Below are 19,351 nucleotides of genomic sequence, written 5' to 3' on the forward strand. Positions count from 1 at the left end.
ATCGGACATTCCGCGTCAGCAATTTGCCCCGAAGAAAAGCACATGAGCTTCGCGTGAACGTCACAGCCGCGCGTTACATCCACCGACGCGGGAACGTGAAACCAGCCGAACATGAACGAAAGCTTTCGCTTTGAAAGCCGATTAGCTAACTACGAGGATCGGCTTACCGCTCCCATTGGCTGCACGAGAAAACATTTCAGTATCTGAAGCAAGAAAACAAGTAAGGGGGAGTGGGGCAGGGGGCGGATGTAAACAGCCGGTCAAGGGCCGGTTTACATGGCTCGCGAGAAGCGTCAAATGCGCAAATTGCGGCGGACACGGCCACCTGAAAGTATGCGCCTTTCTGGCTAAAAAACGTCGTCAGCTTACCGTGGCGAAAGCTGCATGTGCAGTCCGTGGCGGCATAGGAAGGTCGCAGCAAACGAACGACAGGGCTGGGAGATGAGACGTCGCCGCTGTTTCACGATGCTTTTGGCAGCAGGTAAGTTGTACTGCTGTTGAGTTTCTACTTATCTGTCGGAGCTGGTCCTGCGTGCGTCTTCCTCGATGTCCGTTTTCCCGCAATCATGGCATCGATTCGACAACCACGTGCAATCGGCGGAAGTGTTCCTGATCTGCCGCAATGGCTCAGCGGCTGTGCACTGCGCTGCTGAGCACGATGTTGCGGGTTCGATTCCTAGCAGCGGCGGTTGGGGTCCGTAATGCCAAAACGCGTGTGCATCTGGCTTTGTTTGCACGATAGTCGGGATGCCTTCACTACGGCGTCCTTATTGTTCCCTGTGCAGCTTAAGGATGTTCGACCTGGTAATATTTTAAAGCGTTTTTAGCTAAAGTATGTGCGAATGTGCTGTGTGAGTATTAAGACGCTGTATTCTCTGTCAGTCCAGTAGTGTGCTCGATACGATGCCGCTCGGCCATCGAGGGCGGGGCCGCGCAAGCTTTCTCATCAACAAACGTATATCTGCAACACGCTGTTGCAATTTCCCGGCAATTGAGCCTCGGCTTGCGCGTCAAAGTAACGTTACGGTGACGCACCAGGCGCACTTTGTTACTCAGTGTCATAAAAAAAAGAAATAAAATGAGAGGTGGGTTGGCGCCTGCGGGAAAAAGGTTTTTCGCAAGTGAAGCGCATTCCCCGTGCACGACGCTTGTTTACCGCGTTAAAATTTGCCGACTACGCTCCGCAAGGGTGCAGCTTAAGTGCTCACCTCGTTACATAGGCATTGTGAACCGATACTCACAGCGCTGAACATATTTACATAAATAACAGATAGTCTACATCACCATTACATATTTTCCCGTAGAGTGAACTAGGTAGTGTTTAGGCATAACACCTGTCGTAATATGGCTCCATGGCTACGACGTTCAGTTGCTGAGGATGAATCGCGAGTTCAATTCGAAGGCGCGTGGGGCACATTACGATGGTCCTGGGATGCAAGAACGTCCAAGCAGCTGGATTTGTCTACACACCGATGAAACGCAGGGGTTCGAAATTAATCCGGACTTCTCCATTGCGGTTTCCTTCTCACATGCAAAACCTCGTCTTTTCCAACGTCGACAATTGACCTGTCGAGTGACATTTCTTGCTAGTGTTAATACACAATGCCTCATCAACACGGTAACTTCGCAACTGATGAAGTAACGGCGTTTTTATAAAAAAATAAAAGCAGCATCTGAATGCAGAAAGCGGGGGCCCCTTCACTGCCTTCGGCGGCGAACTGGTGTAAATGCACACATTCGCCAATGCAATCTCGATACACGCGCAATATACGATCGACGGCTGAGCCAGCTCTAATCAATAGCCTCTTTTCATGTCTGATTTCACTTGCCATCCTTAGACGATGAGCATTTGCAATAGGCTCTGTATTCTTAGTCGTGTACGTGAACTTCCGTATTAACATGTCAGATGTATGCTACAGCTCTTAAAATTGCCTCATGAATTGGCACCAACGCTCAAGCCTGATTATTCTAGACAGTAGACAATATGCGCTGCTTTTCAAGTTCACTAAGCACCGTCCCTGCCTCATCGCGCTTATTTAAATGTTAATACACACCCGCAAAGCTTCCGGGTGTGCTAAAAGCAAACTAATGTATCTTTGGTTCTTTTTTTTTAACATTATTCTCGGCAGCCGTACCAGAAAGTTGCAGAGAAAAGATAAAATGGCCACTTAGAGCAAGTGGGAAACACAGGTTGTGTGGCTGTAGTAGTTTATCGCTGGAATTTATTTTTCAAATTTTTTTCCAAAGCACCTTTTGCAATCTGTGCGCTGTTGAGAAATGCCAAGGCATTAAGAGACTTGCGGTGCCGCTGTGTCAACGAAAAGAATCTGCAGGAGATAAAAAATTGTCTACAAGGCTCTGCAGTTTATCAAGCCCAAGCTGTTCGTTACAGTGCAAGTTATCGTGAAGGTGAGATAAGAAATTGAAACTGATGGAAACTGTTAACACATGTACACCCAGCCACAAAGCATTACAGACCATGAAATTTGAGAAAAAGCTGAATATCTTCGCAACCTCACAACGCCGCCTCGACCATAATATGCTAACAACATTGTCGTATACAGTTTTACTAGCTACTGCTACAGGCCGCCTTGGAATTAAACGTTTTCTGAGATATCGTGATCCGTAAACTTTCGTGGCCGGGTGTACATGTTAATTGAAGACGGCTGCTAACAAGATAAATGTGACTACACAGCGTCAGAATAATAGCCAATTTTTAACCAAACCGACCGTCAGACATGGTCATCTTAAATCAGTGTGTATGAGAACAAAGCTGATTCATTTAAGCTTAGTCACCTAACCGCAGTAAAAAAGTTATCCCACTTTTCATTATGGCACAATACTTTTGCAAAAAAAAAAGAAAGATTAACTGATAGTGATTTCCATCTTGGCAGAATAATGAACTTAAGACGAAATTCGGGGAGCCCAATATATCGTGGGACACGTCCCGAAAATTTGTGTCAGCATTTTTCTGCTTGCAAATTCTGCGCTGGATGGCATGAAATCAGCAGCACTACTCTTGACAGAAATGTGAAAAACAGCATTCAGCCAACCCGTTTGATCTAAGAGGGTGACTGCCGCTTGAGAACGCGCACAGCTCTCGCGGAACGAAGTCTCCTTTGCCAAAATTTATTGAGTGATGACTATTATATTTGAAGCTTATTTCTAAGCGTCTCTGTTGATTCCTGAAGAGATCAACAAAATATAATCACGTGGCTCCTAATGTGGTTTTCTTCAGAGAAATGGAAGAATCAGCTAGTTCGCTTATCAGGAGGGCAAACGACCTCAGAAGCACGTCGCAGGGGCGACAATAAACTGCCTGCTAAGTCATTCGTATGTGAAATCGGTGCTTTATTTATCAGCTGCCTTAGAGCATATAGATGACCGGCCTGATACTTGTGAAGAATATTTGTAACGCTTACGCAGATAGATAGGCTCAGGCCGTCTGGAATTACATCCCAACGATGAAACCACAAATCCCGAGCTATGGCAATGCTCTCGAAGATATACTTTTTATGACGAGGGAAGCACATGCCGCTCTGGGATACCCGCAACATACCACACCCGGTACAATCTTGTGATCTCCACATTTCATTGCTTGAGATGCGTGGCTGTGTTATCACCTCTGGTAAGCAGTGAGTGAAGCCTGACGTGAGCAGGAAGTGCGACATTGGAGTGAATGTCAAAAGCTAGAAACAGGGAGAGAGAGAGAGAGAGAGAGATAAAAGGGGAGGAAGACATGGAGGTTAGCCAGTCTAAGTACTGGCTGGCTACCCCGTGCTGGGGAAAGGGACAAATGGAATAAAGGGAGAAATAAGAAAAATTTGAGAAAAATTCTCACAATAACGCGATACTACGCACTACAACATTCAAAGATGGTCGCACAATTCACAAGCCCTTAAACATTTCAGGAGAGCCCTTAAGGCCTTGAGTGCCGAAACCCGTCTGGACGAGTGTCCTACAACGTTTTATTTTGTGAAGGGGGGGATTGTCCAGCTAGATCCGTCTGCCCTCGCAACCAGGCCTAATGAGGATAGCATCCGGCTCCTTGTCTTACGCTATAAAGTTAAACTACGTATACAAGAAAAAGAAAATTCAGCAGAAACGAACGGAAGGCGATTATGAAAGTCAAGCGCGATAGCTTCCCGGTAGCCCTGCTGAGACATGCTGCGGGGGACACTTATTGCTTCGCCGTCAAAATCCGTGACGTCACGGCGTACTGGTGCGCGAACTTCACGAACTTCAAGGCGGCGTCCCCACACATTCGTGCGACCTTTTTGACTTGCCGTGCCTCTTTGCGTGATAAGAGCGGTGTTCATGGTGTCGGGCAAATATATACAGTTTACCAATATAGCACGAATTATATTTCCTCTTTAGCGCCCATATGAAACAAACGGTCAGCAGGCGTGTGCGCACAAGTGATCAATGCCTGCACCCTCATCTGTTCTAATACAGGCTGCGGTATCTTTAGCACTAACATAATACGTTCAGCAAAACGATTGAATCCATTAATAACCACGTAATTGCAGTGAAACTTAGTCGGTGCTTCGTCTGTGGTCTCTGAAGCCCAGGGAGGCGGCGCTACACTGTGCTTGGTAGCGCAAGTCTTCGCGTTGTGCTGCTGGAATTTATTCTCCGAGTCTGGGGCATCTCCCCACGTCAGTGCTCGGCTTTCATGTAGTCGTTTCTCTCGCAGAGGGATAGGAAATGCACTTGAAGCTTGCATGCAAGCTCCATAAAGATGTGAACGATGCGTGCCATAGCTACTTTATTCAAATTGCCGTTACAGTATTTGCGCTTGCCATCACGACTGCCAGAGCGATGCCTACGGCAGTGACAGTGGAGGCCGCTCCTGACGACGCCTCGACGGGAGCAGTAACATTCTCGGACGACCTGCTCACCATGGAAGGTAAACATACTCTCGAAGCACCTCCGCCCATTGTTAGTCGCCTAATCTTTCTAGTTTTGTTTCATTGAGCTATCAAGCTCAACTCGGTGATATCCGGAAACGCAGACAACAGTGGCCGAACGAAGAAAGGTGCAGCCTGGAGCCGATGTTTTGACAAGGGTACTTATCTGAGCAATGGCGAAGTCCTCTTGTTCGAAAGTTAACTGCAGGCTATTGCTTCTTTTGCTCGGCCGCTGCTGATCGCATTAAGCTTCCATCTTCCTGTGAGCCCTTTGTCTCAGACCGCTGGCAACGCAGATGAACATTGTAGTGAAGCGCCGCTAAACCATTAAACATGTCGCCGCCCGAGCTAGTGAGATTGAACGCGTATTTGTGCCCTGGTCACATTTTGCGGATGAACTATATATGTACTTCCACGTGACCAATAGCGTAACCCGAAAAGCGTAACGGATTTGCCATGGCGATGATTTTCCGTGGTGCATTGGTAACGCAAAATCCATACACAGAATAAGGTAACGGTACATTTGTTGCAGGTACTTATTGCGATAGCGATTATGTGGACACTCCAGGCGCATTTCTGCCGTCGGTGCTGCCGTCTCCGTGAGGTTCCGTATAAAGTCCAAGGGCGATAAAATCGTCACCGCGCGCGCCGTATGCCGTATGTGCGAGTGAAAGCGTGCGAGGGTGAGCCGGCGAACCCGGCTCAATCTCGCATATATATGGTGATTATGAAGAAGGAAAGAGACGCTTAAATTCTGCAGCCCATCAGGGAGCACGGCGCAGCAATCTCGCATGCGTGAGCGAGGGAGGCCGGGAGGAACCGAGCCCTCTCCTGGGCGCGGGTGCGCGGCGAGGGAGGGGGCGTTCTTACGGCGCGGCCGTGTGGGCGTCGTATCTTGAAAGCGATCTGCGACGTGGCCAAAGTGCGCGCCCGTGCGGGCCTTATCTTCAAAGCGATCTGCGATATTTGCAGAGTGCGCGTATTGCCAGTGGCTACGTATGAGCTGCGCTTTGGACGTTTAGTTTGAGTTGAAGTGGCAAATCCACGAAATTCAATTCGATCGCTGCTGCTGCCGCGCTTACTCCAGCGTTTTGGCAGCTTGTTTCTGCGGTCAGCGAGTGAGATGCGTTCACGCTAGCTTGTGCCTTACCCATGATTGTTAATTTACTTAGTAGGCTCATGTTTATAGCTTTATATGGCCAATAAAACTACTATCCTTACTTAGTATAGCTGTCAACTAATTTGCTATTGCAAACGATGTTTCGCCTTTCGGGTGAAACTGCCACTTTATTACAGGCACTCTCACAGTCAAGTGAGCATCACGGAGGGGAGTGCGTGTTAAAATGGGTATAAATCCACCATTCACAGTAAACCGCACCATTTAGCAGTCAATGCTTGTCCACGTCGTGTGTTACCCTGTCCGGTGTCCTGCTGCTGCATTGTCACCCAAGCACCCAAACCTAACCTTGCCCTCGCGGTGATGAAGTCATCGCTTCGCTGAGGAGCGTAGGTGTCGGAATAGATAATGGGCGACCGCGGTTGCTTTTTGACGGGAATGAAGTGAAAGGAAAAAAGTGTCAGTTTTGCCCGAAAGGCGAATAGTGTTGATGCAATGCTCTAAATCATTTTAGTAGATTTTCTCGGAACCCGTTCTTTTGCAAATCTATGACACGCCAGCAAGTATAACCTCCTTTCTTATGGAGATTGCTTAATAAAACATTGCAAGCCCATTTTCAATAAATTTTAGCGTCAAATGAACCACAACGAATAAAATCGTGCCCATACTGTTGGTACGATACAACTTTATAGCAAAATATACCTATGCTAACATCATTTCTTTTGTTTCATTATTAGATTTCTACATTTGTTCACATCGCACTGGCATTCGTTCATTGCGCAGCTATATGACTGAAAAAAAAGGAGGTTTATAGTGGTGAGCAAGATTAAAGGCAAATTTGCTGGTGTGCAACCCAGATTTGTTGGAATTCTTAAATAACATATTCAGTGAGAAGAAACTGCATATGCTTTATCAAACTTTAGTTCGTCTGCGATCTGCTCGATAATATAGGTTATTATTCTGCACCCTTCCTCCTCCGAAACAAATTGTCAGGAACGCGGCTTCGTACTTTGAACATCTAAGCAATCTTAAGATAGGGTAAATACGTGAATGGGATTGATTGGGGTTCTGAAGGGACCCTGAAACGATTTTGACGATACTGTCTAAACGTACTGAGTCGTTAGGGCAGGTCCTTCTGACCATTAAGCTACACATTTAAGCACTCCGCGTAAAGCGAGTCATTTATTATAGGTTTAAAGAAGCCGCAGTTCCTCCCGACATGCGAAGCATCGATTGCAATAGCAAATTAGTAGACAGTTATACGAAGTAAGGATAGTAGTTTTATCGGTCATCTAAACTTGAGAGCATTCGCTTAGTAAGTGAATTAACAAGCATGGTGTCAGCACGCACAAGCAAGCATGAACATATCCCACTATATGACCACGGATACTCGCTGTCAAAACGCTGGTGTGAGCAAGCGCGGCGACAGCATCAAGCGCAGTGACCTTTGGGCGGTCTACTGCTTCCACGCAAGAGCGCCGAGAACGAAGCATGCACAAACCTGCAAGCCGTTTACAGATCCCTTTCAAGATAAGGCGCGTGCGACCGCGCGCGGCCGTGAAAAGTACGCACTTGTTGGCGGAGTCGAAGCCGCCCCCGGCCCCCTCCCTCCCGCGCAGCCTACCCGCTTTCCTCCACATGTGGCGCGCGAGATTGAGCCGCGATTTTAAGCCGCGATCGTCAGTTCTCCTCGCGCCTGTCGCGAAATGCGCCCTTGCTGTCGCAGCACAATGCCTCTCCCCCTCCCTCCTTACGGTCCCCCCTATGGCATTTCGCGCGACGGAAGACAGCGTGTTTGCACTCCGCTTCCTTCTTCGCGCGCGCCAGATTGAGTCTCGATCGTCGGCTCCACTCGCGTGCTTTCACTCGCACATGCATCATACGGCGCGTGGGGATGGTGTTATCGCTCTTCCGCTTCATACGGAACATCACGGCGATGCCGGTGGGGACGTCAGAAATGCGCCTGGAGTGTCCATATTAATTGCTATCGCAATAAAATTAAATAGTTGGGCAGTTTCACCCGAAGGGCGATGCATTGAAAGTGATAGCAAGGATTAACATTGCGCTGAAGCTTATCAATAAGATTAAGCGGGGGCGTTCCTGTTGGAGCGACACTGCAGGTGAGACAGCAAACTTCTGTTGCGCAGCATAAACGGCGCCATGACAGCTGTTAGGCGTCTCACAACGCTGGAGTCACGAGGAGCACCGCCACCGGCGTTGCAAGCGTCGCACCTAAATGGTGTACCAGATGAGACAAAAGGAAAACCGCCAACGCCTGTAGCTTAAAGCTTATACTGCGAGTTCCGAATATACCAAGTTTCAGTGACGGATGTAGCCAAGGGTCCGAGTATCTTTGACTTAAAGAGCGGTGTCGAGTCCAGTTGGATGAAGGTCGCCCAGAGGGATGTGTTGTACGTCGTAGCGAGCACAGGTATACAATAGGTGTTCGATGGTTTCCTCGCACCTAGAGGAGTTGTACATCGGGCTTTCGGCCATCCCCATACGATAGGAGTAAGCGTTCGTGAACGCCACTCGCAGCCATACGCGGAATAGCAAGGTTGTTTCATGGTCGGAAAGGCTGGCTGGCACTTGTAGTCGTAGCAAAGGGTCCAGCTTATGCAATCGGCAATTGAAGGCACTTTAACTCCAGAAAGCTTGCGACTTTTTGCGTACAAACGGAGGAACTTTCCTGGCAGCGTCTGTCTTCGCCAAAGGTATTGGACGCGTCTGGGTGTATTCATGGGCAGACCGGGCAGCCCTGTCAGCCAAGTCAATGCCGACGATGCCAGAGGGAGCAGGAATCCACTGGAAGATTATGTTGTGACCTGTTTGGTGGTGCATTTCGCTAATGCCGGATATCGTCTGCGCGTATGTTCTATGACGTAAGGCAGACTTGATACTGTGAAGGGCTGCCTTAGACGCAAAATATGACCCGTTTCTGTGCCGGCTCCTCGGTGACGTAGCTATAGCGGCATGGAGGTCTGCATGTTCTGCCACCGTACATGTAGTGATGTGTGACACTTTGAATTTAAATGTAATCTGCTTAGCTGGAACGATGAAAGCTGCAGTTGTGCTGGTAGGTGAGGTCGAACCGCCGGCGCAGAGTTGATTCAGCAGAGTGTGAGGGCGCGCCCACTTGGCTTCACCATTTTTGCAGGCAAGCTCACTGCATGTACCTCGCTTCTATGGAGACGTCCTAATCCTCCACGCATAAGCTAGCGCTTGCAGTGTCTACACAGGAACATCAAGGTGTCGATGGCACAAGTGCGCCTCGGGTGTCCATATAAATGCTGTCGTAAGAAAAAAGAGCGCCCCCGTATTCTGAGGCTTGGGTTACAAGTTAAATAAACATAGCTGTAGAAATTATTACGCAACCTTCTATCATTGCACAAGTTTGACACCGAAGTATGTAACACATTATGATCATTGTACTTCCGAAACTCCGAGTTCAGACATGATTATGAGGCTGCTCGCGCATTACGCCAAGTCCCGAGCTGCATGTTACTTCATTGTGCAAAATATATGGGAATGCTAAGAGATCTATAATTTCCAAATTTATTTAATAAAAATTTAGAGGATGCGTGAGCTTCGCCTTTAAGAGTGGAACGTGATAGATTTCCAAGATCCCTGACTGCTTGTCACGCTTCCCGGCAACCACAGCTTTCTTGCAAGTGCGCGGAGGCGAGCGCGATGGTGTTCTTGCAAGGAACCGAGCGGGCCGCGCCGCTCGGAAAAGGAATTTGTGTTTGAGTTCCCGCGTAATAAAATTAAGTTTTCTGATACATTTAAGTTAAACTTCCACGATATGTGTCTGTGGCTTTTGTTTATGTCAATTTTTTCTATTTTTCTGACGTATTTTACTGTGAGGAATTCAATTAGGTTAGTTATGCCTCTGAGCCACGCGGAGGGCCTGCGTGGTTGTGGTTCGGGATGATTTTTCGGCAAGCGACGTCCGACGCCTAGATTATTTTTTTTTGCCATACGGGGCTCTTAACGCTCTCGCGTAAATATTTATAATTATGTCTCTTTCTGTAAGCGGCAATAGTATCGTAGAAGTGTGTTGAAGTTTCTGTAAGCCATTGTGTTGATCCTGTTGCTTTCTTTCTCCTCTTTCGCTGTTAGAAGCTATTGTGAGTTGTACTCCGGTTGTTTTCTTTACTGTAGCAATACTGATCACATCTTCTGTGATCAATCTGTGATCACTTGTCATCACAGATACTGATCTGTTCTTTGTATTTGTTTTCGCAAGCTAATGTTGCCACGCAAGCTTCCTTGTGGACATTACGAGATCCTATGTGTCATATACCATACTGAAAAGTTGCAGTGAACTACTACTGCTGCTACAGAGAGCTTCATGTCTGTCTTACGATGCAAAAATAAATTCAGTAGTTGCTTTAGAGCTAGAAAGAGTAGGCGGCATCACCTGTGATGCTAAACCCTCATTCACAGACATATAGTTTAAAGAACACAGGCACAGAGTAAAATGTTCTCTAGTAAGAGCACAAAATTTTAACTGTACATTTACTTGCCTGAGAAACTTTACGGCTCTGCCTTTGCTTATTCACCAATGACTACGCTTTGTTTTTCTCTCATGAGCAGGACAAATACCAAAAGATGGTTCCCAGTTTGGCGGCTCTCGTTACGGGGCCATTGAAAACACAGACGCTGAGCATGACGTTAGCACCTCGACCAAAGTTTCTGCTCCGCTTCCCGAAGCCCCAACCGACGATTCGGACGACGATGTTCTCGGCCGTCTAGCAACTGCTACGACGTTGTCAGGTTATTCTAGCGACTCGCCTTCGAACTTGCAAACTGAGCCGAAAGTCCGCAGCATTGGCGATAGTTCACGAGGTCACTCGCAGCTGTCAACCTCGATACCAGTGACGACGGCGCAAACAGAGACAACTGGGACATACCGGGAATCCATATCCGAAGACGCAATATCACCGAGCACGTACCCCACAACAGCACCAGCTAAAGTGCTGTTGGAGCTCAGTGACACGGGAAACGAGAGCAAGTTTTTTGGAGGGTCTGGCACGACTACACTGGCTGACGTTACGTCAGAACAACTTAGTAGCACTGATTTATCCATCGGAAAGGAAGACCTGGTCTCCCGAAACAAGGAGACAGAGAACCCTGAGAGAGAGCGCCCACCTAAATCTGACGACCCAGACGGGATGCATAAAAATGAACCAATAGGCAGCGGACGCACTGACAGGGGCAGAGTGCCAGCTGTCATTGTTTCAGCTAGAGCTGACGAGGAAGCTGCGTCTAGCAGCGACCGTGCAAATCCCTCACCGCCAAAGGGTACCATTGGCTCCGTTGCCACTGCATTGCAGGCATCTCCTGCAGAAAACGCGCAAAGCGGTTCTTCTGGCACTGCTCAAGTTGATCATCTGATGGCAAGGGCTGGGGAAAAGCCTGACATGGAGAAAGGTGCAGGAGGATCAAGTTCCCCCCGAGAAGACGCACGTAAAGCTGCTAAAAACGAAAAAGAGGCAGCAACATTGGTGAGTGCACCCGCTGGCGTAGGCGACGAACTGCGACAAGACACGCCCGGAACGAGGAACTTGAACACTGATCCACCGGCTGCGGCGCGGGCTGCAAATGATCCCGTGCATTCGTCTCACCTAGGAAACTCGCCTGGCCAAGGAGCTCCTACGTCAAACAAGCCCACTGAAGGCACAGAAAAACTTGACGCTTCTGCGCTTTCAAAAGCAAGCCAAGCCGGTCTTCCTGAATTGGGACGAGCGGAACTACCGACGCCACAGCAAGGGCCAACTGGTAACGGTGGAAAAGGCGACACTGTAAGAACTGATGACGCAGCCAGCCCCAAGTTGGGAGTTAGCTTGTCTGGTAGGGCAGCAGATACCACAGATAAGGCCTTGGAAGCGCCAAGAAATGCCGATGCTTCCACGGCCGGAAGCACAAACAAGGGGAACGAACCTCTATCTCCAAGAGCAGAACAGCCGAAGGCTACCGGCGGTGAACCTGGTGCTGGAGTTCATCCTACAAATAAAACACCCGAAGTGCCGAGAAGTGCCGATGCTCCTGTGGGCGGAAACAACAAAGCCAATCAGCCGGAATCTCCGAGAGCAGAACAACCGAAGGCTGGCAGTGGAGAATCTGGCCGGGGAGATGATCCTTCAAGCAAGCCAGCTGAAGTGCCGAGAACTGCCGATGCTCCTGTGGGCGGAAACAACAAAGCCAATCAGCCGGAGTCTCCGAGAGCAGAACAACCGAAGGCTGGCAGTGGAGAATCTGGCCGGGGAGATGATCCTTCAAGCAAGCCAGCTGAATTGCCCAGAAGTGCCGATGCTCCTGGGGGCGGAAAAAACAAAGCCAGTCAGCCGGAATCTCCGAGAGCAGAACAACCGAAGGCTGGCATTGGAGAATCTGGCCGAGGAGCTGATCCTTCAAGCAAGCCAGCTGAAGTGCCGAGAAGTGCCGATGCTCCTGTGAGCGGAAACAACAAAGCCAGTAGGCCGGAATCTCCGAGAGCAGAACAACCAAAGGCCGGCAGTGGAGAATCTGGTCGGGGAGCTGATCCTTCAAGCAAGCCAGCTGAAGTGCCGAGAAGTGCCGATGCTCCTGTGGGCGGAAACAACAAAGCCAGTAGGCCGGAATCTCCGAGAGCAGAACAACCGAAGGCTGGCAGTGGAGAATCTGGTCAGGGGGCTGATCCTTCAAGCAAGCCAGCTGAAGTGCCGAGAAGTGCCGATGCTCCTGTGGGCGGAAACAACAAAGCCAGTCAGCCGGAATCTCCGAGAGCAGAACAACCGAAGGCTGGCAGTGGCGAATCTGGCCGGGGAGCTGATCCTTCAAGCAAGCCAGCTGAAGTGCCGAGAAGTGCCGATGCTCCTGTGGGCGGAAATAACAAAGCCAATCAGCCGGAGTTTCCGAGAGCAGAACAACCGAAGGCTGGCAGTGGAGAATCTGGCCGGGGAGATGATCCTTCAAGCAAGCCAGCTGAATTGCCCAGAAGTGCCGATGCTCCTGGGGGCGGAAACAACAAAGCCAGTCAGCCGGAATCTCCGAGAGCAGAACAACCGAAGGCTGGCAGTGGAGAATCTGGCCGAGGAGCTGATCCTTCAAGCAAGCCAGCTGAAGTGCCGAGAAGTGCCGATGCTCCTGTGGGCGGAAACAACAAAGCCAGTAGGCCGGAATCTCCGAGAGCAGAACAACCAAAGGCCGGCAGTGGAGAATCTGGTCGGGGAGCTGATCCTTCAAGCAAGCCAGCTGAAGTGCCGAGAAGTGCCGATGCTCCTGTGGGCGGAAACAACAAAGCCAGTCAGCCGGAATCTCCGAGAGCAGAACAACCGAAGGATGGCAGTGGCGAATCTGGCCGGGGAGCTGATCCTTCAAGCAAGCTAGCTGAAGTGCCGAGAAGTGCCGATGCTCCTGTGGGCGGAAATAACAAAGCTAGTCAGCTGGAATTACCTAGAACAGAGCAGTCGAGGCCACAGCAAGTGCAACCTTTGATTGATGCCGGGGGAAAGGGCGAAACAGCCAGAGATGGGGACGCGGCAAAGCTGAAGGCTGGCGGTGGCGAATCTGTTCGCGGAGGAGAGACAGTAAACAAGCCCCAGGAAGTACCTAGAGATGTGGATGTTACTGCGGGAGCGAACAAAGCTGGCCAGCCTGAAGCTCCAAGAGCGGAACAGCCTAAAGCACAAGGGCCAGGTAAGGCCAGCGACAGCTCAGAAGTGCCCAGGGCGGAGCAGCAGAACCCACCTACTGTCATGAAGGCAGTTACCAACAAGAACAGCGAAGGCAGGGAAGACAGCCAACCGGTAATTCCGAAAACTGAGGTTCCGAAGCTACCTGCTCCATCCAGCGCAGCTAGGGACGGCAAGGGAGAGGCTGCACCAGGTAAAACTCAAGGAACTCTTCGCACGGACGAGGGTAAGACTGTCGTTGACGTGAAAGGCGACCCACCGGTAGCGGTCACTGTACCTGAGGGATCAAAGACAAAGGTCATTGTTGAAGACACGAAAGACTCCAAAGAGGACATCAAGAAGCCAGAAGCAACAAAAATGGTCGAGGCAACCGAGTCCGAAACGCACATTTCAATTGACAACCACGAACCCGAGAAGAAACCTACGGCTGTGGTTGTTCAAGAGGAAAGACCACATGAAGGTATGAAGGACAAGGATACACATGAAGGTATGAAGGACAAGGATAAAGAAGCAGTGCTAGTCATTAAAAACATTACAGTTGAAGTGGAACCAGAGCCAACTAAACCGGACTTCAAGCCATATAAGATTGTTCCAGGTAAGACATCGGAACTCTACCGCTGTATACTTATCTTTCTTTCCTAAATTCTCATTTTATATAGCAACGAAAAAAATAAACACTGCAGCGCATGCTTAGACTTGGTCTCGACTCTTCATGAAGGTGATCACACGCAAAAATGCACCTTAATTTAACGCGTCACAGTAATGGTTATGGCATTCTTCCACTCAGCTAGATGTCGGGGGTTTAATTGCCGGCCTCAGCAGTCGCATTCTTATTGTGTCCCAATGCAAAAACAGTTGTGTCCTTAGGTACAGAGAGAGAGAGAGCGCGCAAGGAGAGGAAAGGCAGGGAGGTCAACCAGACATGCATCCGCTTTGCTATCCAACACTGGGTGCAAGGTAAGAGGGGAACAGAAAGAGGAAAAGAGTAAGAGAGTGAGCACTGGGTGCACATGGGAGGATCCACAGGGCCACTATAAGCTGTCTCTCAAACCGGTGCAATTCAAGTGCTGTACTAGTGCACGAATCGCCTTCTGTGTCAGTGACGCATGTGGCCACGGTCCAAGTATCTTTGTTTCATGGAACGGTCTCGAGGCCAGTCGATTTATAGTTGTCCGCAGAGAGGCGTTGTACGTCGTAGCGAGGACTGGTGTACAATAGGTGCTCGGCGGAGGTGCCGGTGAACGTAAAGAACACCAAGTGATCAAAATGCCAAGTGGTCAAAATTATTGTGCAGCTCATCACTCCGTAACCGAACTTAAGCTTTGATGCATAAAACACAGCAGGTTATCGCGGAAGTTTATTTAGCTGATCAAAATGTTATATTAATTATAGGTAACTGAATCACAAGGTACTACCATGTTTCGACACATAGATGTAAGCATGAAGTATCTTGCAGGAAGTAGCACAGAGTACTTACTGCGCCACGTTCGTTACACACCTTGTATATTATGGAACGGTGATGTGATGCAAATGCTACAGCTGCACTCTAGTATGGTACACTGTGGCCATAAGTGAGCACGTAAGCTCAATTTTTTACGGACGTGTGTTAAGCACGTGCACTTAACACATGCACTTCTCGTTTTTAGAATTGCGTCTTTGCAGAAATTGATAACTTTGGCAAAGTAAATTAGCCTAATGGTTCATGGCCATTATTATGCGTCGTTCTTTAGCTCAGAAGGCCCGCCAGCTTAAAACAACAATGGTTGCAGTCGCACACTGCCAAATCGTGCGAATGCTTTCTTTTCAGACAAATACATAATTTTCTGAAATCGCCTGTGGCAGATATCAAGATTGAAGTCTTTGAGATGGAATATCTAAAGAGGCGGAGATTAGTTCAGCAAGAAATCAAAATGCCTAGTTGACAAATGAACAAAATTTTAATAATTGCATTTTTACGTAATGACTTCACAGCACATATTGCAGTTTAATAATTGTACTCGTTGAGTTCGCAAGGCATATCCTCTTGTTACAAATTCTGACGATGATTTCAGCTTCATTCCCAACTTACGCACCGAAATACTTTGGCGTCCCAGTTATTCGTGTTTCTTGCGAAGGAGAACTGCATTTTAACCGAAAGTTTGACGCGTCGCGTATCTCGAACGTGGAGTCAATCTGAGAATATTTTCCAGGTGTATACGCCTTGCGAGCTCACCGGTTACAATTCGTAAGTAGCAGCATGTGCTGTAAAGTAATTTGTTGAAAAGTTAATTACTGAAATTTTCTTGCTGTATGAATTATACGTTTTATCGCATAAGTAATGTCCGCCTTTTCAAGTGACCCAGCTCAATGACTGGATATGTTCTATCTGCCATAAGCGATTTCAAAAAATGTACAGTAAGAACGGTAGAAAAGTATGTAACAAAGATGTTCTCACTGTGTATTTCAGAGTGAACTTGGTATGATGTTCAGGCGTGTATTTAGGAAATTATCTAAACAAAAAGAGACAAAACAACTTTCAAACCACAATTATATTCAGGGCCGGCCTTTTTTGTCAGCGACCGATGGGAAAAGGAGGGCAATAATGTATGCCTGTCTGCCCACTGAACATCATTTCCCGTGTATCTCTCATGTTCAAGTGAAGTTTTCTCGCTACGCTATCGTGTGGTTTGAAAATAAATTAACCTTTGTTTCAGTTGTGCCACCAACGGAGACAGTAGTGTACCCACCTCCTCCAGTATTAAGTCCTCCATATCAACAACCTCCGGCTTATCAACCTTATCAGCCCTATCAGGCGTCACCCTATCATCAACCTTCTGGAACCGTCGTATATATACCACAGAGTGTTTATCAGCCTGCCCCTCATATGACCTACGTGCCAGGCAATATGTTGCCTTACCAAGGCCAGCACATGAGTCCTTCATACCAGCCGGTCCAGTATCAACAACCTTACACTGGCTACCAGCAAACTGCCTACCATCCAGTCTACCAGCCGACGTATAATCCAGTCAACGGTCCTGCCTATCCGCAAGCCCAACATGTAGCTTACAATCCGGCGTACATGCCAAGCTACAGGCCACAGCAACAAGTAATCTACTTTCCACGATATCAGCCTCCACGTGCAAATCCTTCAGGGCACTACATTCCAAACCAAGTGAGTCACCACGTAGTCTCTGCTCCTACGTACAAAGGCCAGCACAATCCTGCCCCAATGGCAGGTTACCAGGCAGGCTATCCTCCTGCGGCTAACATCCCTTACGCCGCACAAGCTTACCAGAACTATCCGCGCTATTCTCCACATGTGAAACCAGCGTACCGCGCACAACGACAGCGTGTGGTAAACTTGAGGCACGAACTGCCTGTCGTTAAGCGACCCGGTCATCGGACTCTGTCTCACGGAGGCTACAGGCGCAATGTGAACGAACAAAATCATGCTTCTCAACTGCACTTTGCGCCAGTGATTGCTCACAAAGAGAATTCAGCCGTGCCAATCGACGCTCCCGCATTGAAGAAAAGTCCCGCAGCCCATCCAGCCGCACTGGGCCCTTTGCAGAGTCACAGCTCACACAGCGCAGGTGAAAATCCCCACTTCAAAGCCAGTCACCCGCCGAAGATGACGATTTGGAAGGGACCAATCTACGATGAATCGCATATTCCTGGTATGCAATGCTTCTCTGACTTGTTAAAAAGTACGATAACCGTGCAACAGAATGTGACCTATAAATATGTCTCCTGAACGATAACGCGAGTTTACCCATGAAATCGCTCTTTATTTTGCAGTGGCCTACAGGAGATCGGCGATTCATGACTGGGATTCTGCTGTGGAAGATATGGAATTGTTGGGCAAGTGTTTCCCTTCACCCTATTCCCCCTGACAAGCACGTAGGCAAATACTAATTACACTGACGTTTTTGTAAAAAGCTTTTACGCAATTTCAACCTTACTAGAGGTGACACAGCGGCGTGGCGAAGCTCATGTGGTCCATGCAGACGTAACTTTACATACGCCTTGTAATAGTTACGGTACCCTTGGAGAAAGCGGTATATCCTTTCAAGCATTTTTTCGTAATGCAAGGACTGCTGCAGTGGTAAAATGAACCCTTTGGATGAGCATGAGAGATAGTCGCGCCAAACAAGGACGTTAAGCACGTACTTAACGCATGTGGTTGTGAACGCACTATGAAGGCGAGAGCCTCTAGTGGCTCATGGGTAGAAGAATCCGATGTCCGGCGTTATGGCATAAAAATTCAATGGCACCAAAATTGATGGGAGTGCAACCTATGGCCATTTGTGGGAGTCGAACCCACGACCTTTGGTGTTAATTAATGCGAACTTAATTAAGCCACGGTTAATTGAGATATTTAATTAAGGTACTCTAACCCACGACTTTCGGTGGGAGAAAAGAAGTAATAGGAAGTAACAACGCATTCGAATGATAATGTCAAGTAGTTTAATGTCTCGTGAGCGCGCAGAATTTCGCCTTCATCCTCTTTAACGTATGCTAAAGTGACTGTCAAATGCTTTTTTTGTGGGTCTCAATCAAAGCGAAAAACAGCTTGTCCTTAATATTTAGTCACATGGTCTTTCTACAACGTGGTTTCGGTCCTTAATTTAGATTTAGAACATCGTGAAGTCTCTTTTAACTACAAAATCCTGCCATGTGTGCAAAAAATGGCTGCAGTTATTGGCAGCAATTAGTATTCCAGGCTGTAATTAGCATATAAGCGCTCTGAAACAGGCACCAAATTATTAATTGTTGTCTGCAGGACGTCATCAAGGCCAACGGCGGCCACCACAATCGCGCTTGTATAATGTGCGGTAAAATCCAATTGAAGGCTAGTTTCTCAAAAAATGGGATAGTAACAGCGAAAACAAAAATAAAGACTCTCATGAAACGAAGTCTGGTGCATGTTCTTGAATCCAACACTGTGAAGAATGACTAGAGCAGAACACAAAAAGCAACATGAAATAGTCATATCATTTGTATCAGACCATTTTCCGTAGCGTCGTTCTTCCCGTAAAAGCATGTCCATCTCCAGTTTCTCTTTTGTGCATGACAACGAAGTGATTACCTTAACTGAATGAGCCCTGACATTGGTCCTATTTCTTATTTCAGAAATCTATGAAGTTGGCGATGCGTCGGTGGAGCACCCGATCAACACCGAGAGCGAGTTCGTCTAACTATTACGATGGTTGTGTAGCCTTCCGCGTGTAAAGGCTCTTTCCGCTCCGTAAACTTATATAAGAAGTCGTAAATATTTAAACCTTTGATATAACTGTACATACTTCTAAAGTGCTTCGTAAAACGCATGCGATCCGTGTTGACTTGCACGTATGGTCTTTGACCTTCACTTCGTTTTCAGGTTTCCACAACACCATGCGAAGTAAACCCATTTGGGACTGAATGCGGTGGCCAGAGCGCAGCATGCTCTCTTATAACACATCCTTACGGCGTTTTCTGTGTTTTTGAATATTCGTTGTAATGTAACCGTATATTTTTCATAATACAATTTTTAGCCTTCCACTGCATTTGCAGATTGCGATAGTGTGTACATTTCTATTTAATAAATGATTATTTATGTTACACTTTAACCAAGAACACGTATGAGTGAGCAACTTTGCATCAGACGTACGACACACTTCACCACG

The 19,351-nt window shown here is 47.9% G+C and overlaps 1 protein-coding gene across 1 annotated transcript; it reads left to right on the forward strand.

Annotated features, from left to right (window-relative positions):
• Positions 1-297: 297 nt before the first annotated feature.
• On the forward strand, positions 298-18,883 carry LOC142583625 (uncharacterized). The gene is made up of 6 exons (XM_075694117.1): positions 298-481; positions 4,790-4,909; positions 10,627-14,301; positions 16,400-17,362; positions 17,484-17,546; positions 18,819-18,883. Exons 1-6 carry the CDS (start codon positions 385-387, stop codon positions 18,881-18,883), a joined length of 4,983 nt encoding a protein of 1,660 aa, XP_075550232.1. The 5' UTR covers positions 298-384.
• The last annotated feature ends 468 nt before the right edge of the window (positions 18,884-19,351 follow it).

Source organism: Dermacentor variabilis, chromosome 5, assembly GCF_050947875.1.
Source record: "Dermacentor variabilis isolate Ectoservices chromosome 5, ASM5094787v1, whole genome shotgun sequence".
In the NCBI taxonomy this organism is placed as follows: Eukaryota; Metazoa; Arthropoda; class Arachnida; order Ixodida; family Ixodidae; genus Dermacentor; species Dermacentor variabilis.

Excerpts from the sequence above, each read along its gene's own strand:
- LOC142583625 (XM_075694117.1), top strand. The coding sequence starts at position 385 with ATGTGCAGTCCGTGGCGGCATAGGAAGGTCGCAGCAAACGAACGACAG. Across the intron at positions 482-4,789 it reads CACGATGCTTTTGGCAGCAG|TATTTGCGCTTGCCATCACG; the intron begins GTAAGTTGTACT and ends TTGCCGTTACAG. Across the intron at positions 17,547-18,818 it reads GGAAGATATGGAATTGTTGG|AAATCTATGAAGTTGGCGAT; the intron begins GCAAGTGTTTCC and ends TTCTTATTTCAG.